Source organism: Poromitra crassiceps, assembly GCF_964638095.1.
Source record: "Poromitra crassiceps genome assembly, contig: HAP1_SCAFFOLD_304, whole genome shotgun sequence".
Taxonomy (NCBI): Eukaryota; Metazoa; Chordata; class Actinopteri; order Beryciformes; family Melamphaidae; genus Poromitra; species Poromitra crassiceps.
Genome location: NW_028152097.1, coordinates 125001 through 135000, shown reverse-complemented (window position 1 = coordinate 135000; position 10000 = coordinate 125001). Strand labels below are relative to the sequence as shown.

The window sequence follows — 10000 nt, the reverse complement described above, 5'->3', positions numbered from 1 at the left end:
ACAGAGCGCCTACACACCCCATACACACCGCAGCCCACAGACGAGGAGGGTCTGGTGAAGAGGAAGAGTGTTGGCGATGCTGTCTCTGTGCAGCTGGACATCGACCCACAGTACAGTCCTGATACACAGGTGACCTGTCTGTATGTCTGTCTGTCTGGTCTGTATGTCTGTCTGTCTGTAAAAGTGCCCATCCATCTTCAACCACCTATCTGGAGGTAGTCGATCCAGCAGGGGACCCAACACTTTTCTTTCTCTTGCCACATTAACCAGCTCTGACTGGGAAGAACCCAAGGTGTTTCCAGGCCGCCCCATCCGTCCTGTGTGCCCTGTGGCCTCCTTCCAGCTGGAGGTGCCTGTAAAGCCTCACTGGGGAGGCGACCAGGATGCCTCCTTACTAGATGCCCGAACAACCTCAACTGGCACCTTTCTGTGCCAAGGAGCAGCTGCTCTACTCCGCGTCTCTCACGGGTGACGGGAGCTTCTCACCTTATCCCTAGAGGGACATGCCAGCCACCCTTCTGAGGAAACCCATTTCGGCCAATTTAATCGGCGATCATGTCCTTTCGGTCATGGCCATGGTCATGTTCATGACCTAAGGGTTTGGTAAGATAATTGACCGGTTGCTCGAGAGCTTTGCCTTCTGCCTCAGTTCTCTTTTTGTCACAATGGTGCATAAAGTGAACGCCATGTCATGCTCTGTTGTCCCCTCACTTGAGAACAAGCCCACGAGATACTCAAACTCTCTTCCTTGGGGTAAGGACTCACTCCCTACTTGGAGTGGGCAAACCACCCGTTTCCTGCTGAGACCCATTGGCTCAGATCTAGAGGTGCTGAGCCACATCCCAGCCCCTTCACATTCAGCTACAAACGATCCAGTGCTGAAAGTCTCGGACCGATGATGCTATCAAGACCACGTCAGCAGCAGCAGAAAGCGGTGATGCAATCCTAAGCCAACGAAATTGAAACCCTCTATGCCTCGGAATCTTGTCTTATGAAGATCACAAACAGGATGGCTTTCCACCTCTTGAGGTGCCGAAGGGTTTGCCACAACCGTTGGTACCGACCGAAAGTCCTTCTCCATGGCTTCTCCGAACTCCTCCCACACCCACTCCTTTGCTTTCGCCACGGCTGAGGCAGCTGTCTTTCTGACCTTGCAACTGTTTCCGGAGTCTCCCAGGATAACAGCCTGAAATCTCTTGTTTATTTCTCTTGTTTATTTAGCACATATTCAAACATACAAAAATACTGATAGTTATCAACACGACAATAAATGTGCAAAGTAGAGGCAGGAGACCCGCAAGGGCCTATACGAGGCCTCTACTTGTATAACATCATAAGTAGAAATAAAATCAGTAAGTATGAAATAAAATTAAAATTTAACGAACAAAAAGAAAGAAAAGAAAGTAAAGAAGAAGAGATAAAAACATGTATGCAGATAAGAGATGTTATTGATTTAACAGGGTTTTTTTCATTCTTGATTTAAGAATAGGCAATGATTGACAGGTTCTGATTGAAGGGGGGGTGGAATTCCATAAGGATGGACCTCTATACCTAATGTTAAATTGACCTAAATTTGTGCGGGAAAATGGAAGGTGAATGTTATGTGATTGTCTGGTTGGATATAAGTGAACATTAGAGTTCAGTACAAAGAAATTATAAAAGACAGTAGGTAAAAATAATTCTTGGTGCATACATTTATACATAAAAACAGTAGTCTGATATACGTTTATATCGAAGATTGACAATATGTTTAGTTGCCTGAACAGAGGGGCCGATGGCTCAAAACGATTTGATGACGTAGCCAGTCTAAGAAATTTCTTTTGAATTAGCAGGATTTTCTGAAGAGAATAAGGATATGTACTGGCCCAAACAATATTGCAATATGATAAATAAGGATATATCAGACTATAATATAGTGACAGAAGACAGGAGCGATTTACCAGTGATGAAATCCTTCTGATAATGCTATAAGACTTCATAATTTTGTTACACACATAATCAATATGGTTTTTCCATGATACATTTTCATCAACTAAAACACCAAGAAATTTTGAAGAAGACACCTGTTTTATTTCAGTATTATTAATGAGAAGTTTTGAATTCTGCTTGGAATAACTTTTGTTTTTATTTCTGAAAATTATGAAATTTGACTTCTTGGCATTCAAGGAAAGCTTGTTTAACTGGAACCAACTTGAGGTGTATGTTAAAATTGTATTGGCCTCTCTGATCAAGGAATCAAAGTCCGAATGTGCGACAGCAATGTTGGTATCATCTGCAAATAAGATGGACAAAGCAGATTCGGACTTTAATGCAAAATCATTTATAAAGATTAGAAATAAGAGAGGCCCAAGGATTGAACCTTGGGGCACCCCATAATATAACTTGGTTCTATTGGAATTATGACCATTAATACAGACATATTGCTCCCTGTTTTCAAGGTAATCACCAATGCACAAAATGCCTTCTTCCTCAGTCGGACAGCTTCCCTGACCACCGGTGTCCACCAGCCCCTTGTGGCACCAATGGCATTGAAACCAAATAACACTCCCAGCAGCAGCTTCAGCAATTAGAAGCTTTGAACGCTGATCACTCTGGTTCAATGTCCCCAACCGCCACAGGATGCCAGAAAAGTTCAGCTGCCGGAGGTAGCAGTTGAAGGTCTCCCAGACAGGGGCCTCCTCCAGATGTTCCCAGTCCAACCACACTACACATTTTGGCTTGACAGAGGCTTCCCCCGCCATTTGACCCAGCTCACCACCAGGTGGTGATCAGTTGACAGCTCTGCCCCTCTCTTCACCCGAGTGTCCAAGACATGCGGCCTCAGGTCAGATGACACGATAACAACATTGATCATTGACCTTCGGCCTAAGGTACTCTGGTATCGTGTACATTTATGAGCATCCTTATGCTTGAACATGGTGTTTGTTATGACAAATCCATGACTAGTCTAGCACAGAGGTCTAATAACATAACACTATTCACGTTCAGATCAGGGAGGCCATTCTTCCCAATCATGCCCCTCCAAGTTTCTCCATCGTTCCCCATGTCTGCGTCGAAGTCTCCCAGTAGTTCTATGGATTCCCCTACAGGAGCGCCATTCAGGACTCCATCCAGGGTCTACAAGAAGGCAGAATACTCTGTTTCCAGAGCCAACGCTGTGCGTAGAGGCGAGCCTAGTCTCCCATGGTCAGACCCGCCATCTTACGTCAATTCCAGCGACGGACGGGTCTGAATCACAAGTCAACATTTCTGGAAAAGTGGCGGCAAGCCTCTGATTGGCTGGGCTGTAACTGAAGTCCGGCTGTCTGCGTGCATCGTGTATAATGCACCACCGCGTGAGTTGCATCATCCAAATAAGGAGGTCTGTGGCTGGTCAATTCTAAATGTAGTTGAATCGATTGGTTTGACCAAGTAAAACGAGTTTTATAAACATTTTACGAAATGTCTACGGGAAAAGGAACGGCGGATGAAATCCCTTGGTTCGTATGCCTAACCCAGAAGAGGGCATGAGTTTGGCACCCTATATGGACACACAAACCTTTCCACCGCGGTATGGTGATGATTCCCTCCCTCTCTCTCTCTCTCTCTCTGTCTGTCCCTCTCTCTCTGTCTGTCTGTCCCTCTCTGTCTCTCTCTCTCTGTCTGTCCCTCCCTCTCTCTCTCTGTCTGTCTGTCCCTCTCTGTCTGTCTGTCCCTCTCTGTCTCTCTCTCTCTGTCTGTCCCTCCCTCTCTCTCTCTGTCTGTCTGTCCCTCTCTCTCTCTGTCTGTCTGTCCCTCTCTGTCTCTCTCTTTATAGAAACCTCAAACAGAGCAGATCACCTTTGAGACGCTGAAAAACACCATTGAGGAGCGAGGCGGCGTGGAGGGTGAGGAGAGGAGGAGGAGGCTGGAGGTGGTGGAGCGCTTTCAGACCGCGCCCTTTGAGGAGATCGCTGCCAGCTGTGGAGCCAGCTGTGGAGCCCGCTCCTCTCTGCTCCAGTCGAAACTGGACCAGGTGTTTGATTTGATCGTCCGGCCTCCTCCCTCTCCGTCGGGACACACACCGTCTCGTTCCACCCCCATCTACGAGATGAAGTTCCCCGACCTGTGTGTCTACTAGACAGACACACACACACACACGCACGCACGCACGCACGCACGTGCACACACACACACACACACACACACACACACGTCATGCTCAATTTAAAGATATTTATTTAGGATATTTCAGTCTTTCATCTCACTGACTACGTTTACATGGACTGCAATATTCTGATATTAACCCATTGATACCTGATGCAGCATTTGCGTGTATATCCCTCATTTGTGTGTGTATCCCTTTAAGAGGTTTGCGGTCTTAAAGGGATACACATGTAAATGCTGCATCAGGTATCAATGGGTTAACCGAGACAATACTCTGAATAAGACACTGCCATGGAAACAGCATGTTCTGATGACCTTAACCTGAATGAGGTCATAGCAATAGTCAAATGAAGAAGGGGAGTATTACGATCTTAGTCGCATTATTGAAGTGCATTGTAGACATGTATACCTCTCACACTATGACATCCTATCAGCGTTTTCGCAGCATTTTGTGAAATGTAAAGCAGTCAAACTGCTTGATGACGCGTGCTCTATATAGCTTCCAGCGAGTGAAGTTCCAACATGGTGTCCCTAATACGGTAGAAAGTAAACATGACAAGAAAAGATGGCTGCCGGCCGTAAAAAGAAGTCCCATGACATGCCATTGGTGCCACATGACATCTTTTCTTCTGTCAAGAAGAAAAGATGGCTGCCACAGCAGAATCATGACAGAAGAAAAGATGGCTGCCACAGTAAATTGAGGAGGCACACTCAGACACAGGACGTCAGGTGGCCTCGTCTTCAGTCATTGAAGGGACTCTGCTCTGTAGCATGTTTAATGGGAATATGAATAGAATATTCTTATTTTTTATAAGCAATTCATGTAAACACCTTTATCAAAATATTGTCCTATTTACAATAAGGTGCAGCCCATGTAAATGTAGTCTATGATTCACTCACTGATTATTGGTCAAATATCAGCATTTGATTAATACATTATTATTATTATTATTATTATTAGTCGATAATATAAGAAACCGAGCCATAATCTAAAAGCTGCAGATGAATGTAAAGTCACATGATGCAGTGAGTGTGTATTCACGTACAGTCTGTAATGAAGGTTTATGTAAAGCAATAATATCCAGCAATACGCTCATTGACCACATGATGAGGATAAGCTGATCTCTCATTGATCTCTTCCCTGTCTCTCCTCAAGTAGCTACAGTTGTGCTGATGACAGCCCTCTTGAGTACATTGAGTAATTGGTTGTGTTTTCTTTGTGGTGTTGTACAGTTGTTTCGCATTTCGTTCGGCCACTTTGCCGCTGTAGCCTGTGTGAGTGGGGCAAAGAAAACATGGGAGACTGGGAGGTTGTGAGTTCGATCCCCGGCCGAGTCATACCAAAGACTATAAAAATGGGACTCATTTGCCTCCCTGCTTGGCACTCAGCATCAAAGGGTTGGAATTGGGGGGTTAGATTCCCGAGTGCGGCACTGCTGCCGCTCCCCGCTCCCCCAGGGGATGGGTCAAATGCGGAGAACAAATTTCACACATTGTGTGACAATCAGTGGGACTTTACCTTTACTTTACTGCAGCACCACTCAAGGTACTGCAGCACCACACATTCACACAAGGTACTGCAGTACCACAAAGGGGTACTGCAGCAATACTTTGGAAACCCAGCAATAAAGTGGCCAAACTAAATGAGTAAGGACACGTGATGAGTGTTAAATCCGAGATTGTGATTTTATTTTTCTTCGTCTTGTCAGTAGAGAGGGATGGCATATTTTTGTAGGCCGACCCAGAAGACATGCCTGGTTCCCTCGTCGGGAAGTCAATGGGATTTTTCTATGGGGATTTGGGTTGCATGCCTGACATAAGGTCTGTGGTTAACACAAGTTTATGAAACTGAGACCTTTGTGATCAGGAAGATAATCTTCACAAATGAGGATACTTTTATTAAAAAAAAATTATAATGGCATGTATGCTTCAAAGATCAGAAAAGTGGTCCTGATTTGTGAAGATTACGTTGAAAACTGAAAACTCAGCTTCATAAACTTTTGTTAACACAGACCTTATTTCAGGCATTTAACAAAATCCCCCAAATCCAACTGACGTTACGAGGAAACCAGGAAGTGCCAACATCCGGGTCTTAGTTAGGACTCATTCCTGCAGTATTCTATCACTGATTGATGGATTTTGCTAATTGGTCAAGTTCCCCATTATAAAACCAACAACATAACAAATAAAGTCATCTGTAAAAGTCAAATGTTAAATGTCTGCTTTCTCTTATGTTAATGTGTCTGTGTGTGTTTATGTTAATGTGTCTGTGTGTGTGTGTGTGTGCGTGCGTGCGTGTGCGCACGCGCTTGTGTGTGTCAGATTCATCACTGTGCTCTGTCTAATTAGCTGCTGTAAAATATGACTTTCAATAAAGTCTTTAATTAGCACATTTATATAATTTCCTGTTTCTTGAAAGAGGCCTTTTTTCTGTTTGCATTTGTACCGCCAAGGAGGGCTGAAGTGTAAGCCGGGAAGTGGTCAGCATGTTAACTGCTACTACTGTAGCTTGACTCAAAGCAAGTTAGAGTTCACAGGGGATTGACACTACTAGCTAACGTTAGGCTAGCTCGCAAAAAAAAAAAAAAGTAAGTTAACGTTGGTGATGATATTACCACCTCGGGGAATTTTGAGAAGTTCCATCAATCACTGTACTTACGTCTGCACCACTAAAGGTTCCTCTTGTGCTGAGAGAGTACCTACACTTAAAGGGATACGCCAAATTTTTGGGAGTTTCATCCATTTGCCATATTGCCCATACATAACCAAGATACACAATGCCTTTCCCATCACTCTCCATGCAGTATACAGTGAGCTACACTCGTCCAGTTAGTTGGTATCGCCAATGAATTGGGGGAAATGGTACAACCGTTCAAAGTCACCAAAAACACATTTCTAACAGCGCCAAAAAGCTCTATGTACATGTTGTGACTCGGGGACTCACCACGCGATAATAATCCTTACGTGAAACGTCATTTTCGTAGTAAATCCCGACACCGAGTTATACTTCCTTGTTTGCCTGTAGGCTACACAGCGAATGAATTCCATGAGGGCTCCGTCCACAAGTCCAGAGGGTGGACATGGATTCAGCCAAGGTACCTCACGGTAGAGGGGCGCAACAGGACGGGACTCCCGCGGGTCCCAACGCAAACCTCGCGGGAACGGGCGGTAGCCTGTTGGGGCGGGTGGGAACGGGCGGTCACAAAATAAACTGTGGGTCCCGTGATTTCAGTCACTCCTCATTTACTGCTACTGTAAGTCATCACCTCGGACAGACAATCTTTGGCAGTGTGAACACTGGCCTGCCTGTCAGTCTGTACTGTAGGCAATTAATAGTAGGCAATTAAGCCTGGCCCCTCTGCTTGAACGTTAGCCAACATCTAATATTGACCACCATTTGACTGTTTTGTCTAATATTAGGTAACATTACTGTAGCTTGCTTGCTAATGGACAAATTGCTATCTAACGTTAGCTAGCATAGCTAGCCGATTTACCAGCCAGACAACCCCGGGGAATGTGAACGACATTGGTGGGAATTGTCTGTAAAAATCGGTCATGCTATGGAGGGACCTTCTTCTTTGTTGTTGCCATTCAATTAGCCAACAATGTTGCTTTAGCTAACAAGCTAAGCTATTGGTGTTAGACATTGAATTATACAAACATTCAATCATCCTAAATACACTGGTATTAATGCACCCAAGCATAGAATGTTAGAATATCATAATACGTAACGCTGATTTACTGTATGTGTAAGCGTTTGAAAGTGTGTAACATTACAGGTTTGGTTTTATAAAGTGTGTAAAGTTACGAGGCCAAAGTTGCATATAATCAGCGGACTTGGCAAATCTGACTCACAGATACGGACGTTTAGTCCTGAACCGAACTTTGCACATGCATACGTCTAAAACTGTACCACCGTCTAGAACTGCATCAGGGGGTGGGGTCATGTGGGGGCTCTCCAGTGCTGCAATTCGATGTATCTCCACCAGGACTCCTCTCTCCAACTCTCACTCACGTTTCCACCATTCTCTTCCTGCAACAACTAAACCCTTCTCCTCAAGACTCAAGCGGAAGGTAAAGAAAAGTGTTCCATTACTCTCGTTTCCATGTTAGCAGACATTTATAATAACAACATAGATATATAGATGAAATAAAAACATATTTCATTTATTTTGCTTTCAAATATGCCTTTATGTTTTCATGTAGCATTCATTTACATTATGTACATAGATCAATACATATCTCCTGAGTCCTGTCCCTCCCTCTCCTCTCCTCTCCTCTTCCTCTCCTCTCCTCTCCTCTCCTCTCGCTTGTCTCTAGACCAGCCCTGTAGTCCTACAAGTTTCAATCCCTGGCCAATCAGAACTCTCCCCTCCTGACTGAAATAAGCCAATTAGCTTCAAACAAGAAAACTTTCCTCTCTCTCTCTCTCTCTCTCTCTCTCTCTCTCTCTCTCTCTCTCTCTCTCTGTCTTTCTGTCTGTCTGCATCTCAGAGTTCCCATGGGTCCTTCAAAGTTTGTGAATTTGAGAAAGAAAATCAAGGCCTTGAAAGTTTTTGAGAATATACATAAATATGGGTTATCGAAAGTGATTGAACTGATCACGTATATGGAAATTGAAGTTATTTTCATGTTTTTTTTTTACTTAACGCTAGTAAATAGATTTAACACAGCACAGTTGGGAAGTCTTGACACATTCAAACCTCTCTCTCTCTTTAATTGTTCAGACAACAATTTAAAAGAGAGCTTCTGTAAAGCCTGCTAGTTCTCATTAGAAACAGTCTTAATGTTTTAACAGTTAATGTGGATCCATGTTGGAATTGGGCCTGGAAAGTAATTGAAAAGTCCTTGAATTTGATACCTGATGCAGCATTTACGTGTATATCCCTCATTTGTGTGCGTATCCCTTTAAGACCGCGAACCACGTTAACGCGGTTCGCGGTCTTAAAGGGATACACACACAAATGCTGCATCAGGTATCAATGGGTTAAGAAGGTGTGGGAACACTGCTCTGCCTGCCTCCCCCCCCCCCCCCCCCCCCCTCTCTCTCTCTCTCTCTCTCTCCCTCACAGCTGCTGTCCGTCCTTGTTGAGGACGTTCTTGAACAGGGTGAGCAGAGGTTTCTGGGCCCTCTCGTCCCACCTCTTCATGAAGCCTTCGTAGCGCTTGCTGGCCGGTGGTCCGCCCCAGCGGAAGTGGCTCATCTTGTACGAGCCGCCATCTCTCTTGTCCTGCAGGCCACCATGGAGGAGCTGCAGAGTCTCCTCCTCTGTCTCATCCTGCACCTGCAAGGAACAACATATTAAGAATCAAAACTTTTCTTCCCAGGAAGGGACCACATACACTGACTTACTTCAAACTTCAAAGATACATCTTTATTCAACAAAAGAACTACAGTAGAGCTAGCCTGATGATGCCAGACCAAACGCAGCCAAACTCAACTCCGTAGACGGGGAGGATTCGAAGGTCTGGACCCAGGCCAACAGTATGCGTTTCGCAGATGTGCTTGATCAGGCTCATTCATAAAAAGGAAGTGATCTCACACAACCTTATAGAGGGCTGTATGGTATAAAGAAGTTTTATTTATTGTTTGCTTGTGTCTGCTCTCTTGTATTTTATTCATATAGAAATCTTGCTACGCGCGCTCGGGTGTAACCGAGGTGAATCAGCGCGGATTCCTCGTGAGTCCTGAGCGGAAGAGAGTGGATTGGTTAAACTCACTCCCCAGTATAAAGGCATGTTAATCAGCTCCGCCAAGGGAGCTAGCTCTCTTGGCGCAGTGGTTAACATGTCGGACTCCCAAGCCGAAGGTCGGCGGTTCGTACCCACCCCTGGACAAGCCCTTAACATGGGTTGCTGCAAATACCACCTACAC

The 10000-nt window shown here is 44.8% G+C and overlaps 1 protein-coding gene and 1 pseudogene across 2 annotated transcripts in view; one reads left to right on the top strand and one right to left on the bottom strand.

The window, feature by feature from the left end:
* LOC310771012 (protein EFR3 homolog B-like) overlaps nucleotides 1-4099 on the top strand; it is a gene marked incomplete at its 3' end in the record, with an annotated part of 18236 nt that extends 14137 nt beyond the window's left edge. The window contains exons 9-10 of the mRNA XM_083663696.1: nucleotides 1-129; nucleotides 3797-4099. The exon at nucleotides 1-129 is cut by the window's left edge and continues 294 nt beyond it. Of these exons, the coding sequence (XP_083519822.1) occupies nucleotides 1-129; nucleotides 3797-4099 (432 nt within the window). The remainder of the gene's footprint in view (nucleotides 130-3796) is intronic.
* A 5092-nt stretch (nucleotides 4100-9191) lies between these two features.
* Nucleotides 9192-10000, bottom strand: part of LOC310771010 (pro-opiomelanocortin pseudogene) — a 2773-nt pseudogene continuing 1964 nt past the window's right edge. Inside the window, exon 3 of the transcript in view lies at nucleotides 9192-9410. The product of the transcript in view is annotated as a pro-opiomelanocortin pseudogene (transcript). The remainder of the gene's footprint in view (nucleotides 9411-10000) is intronic.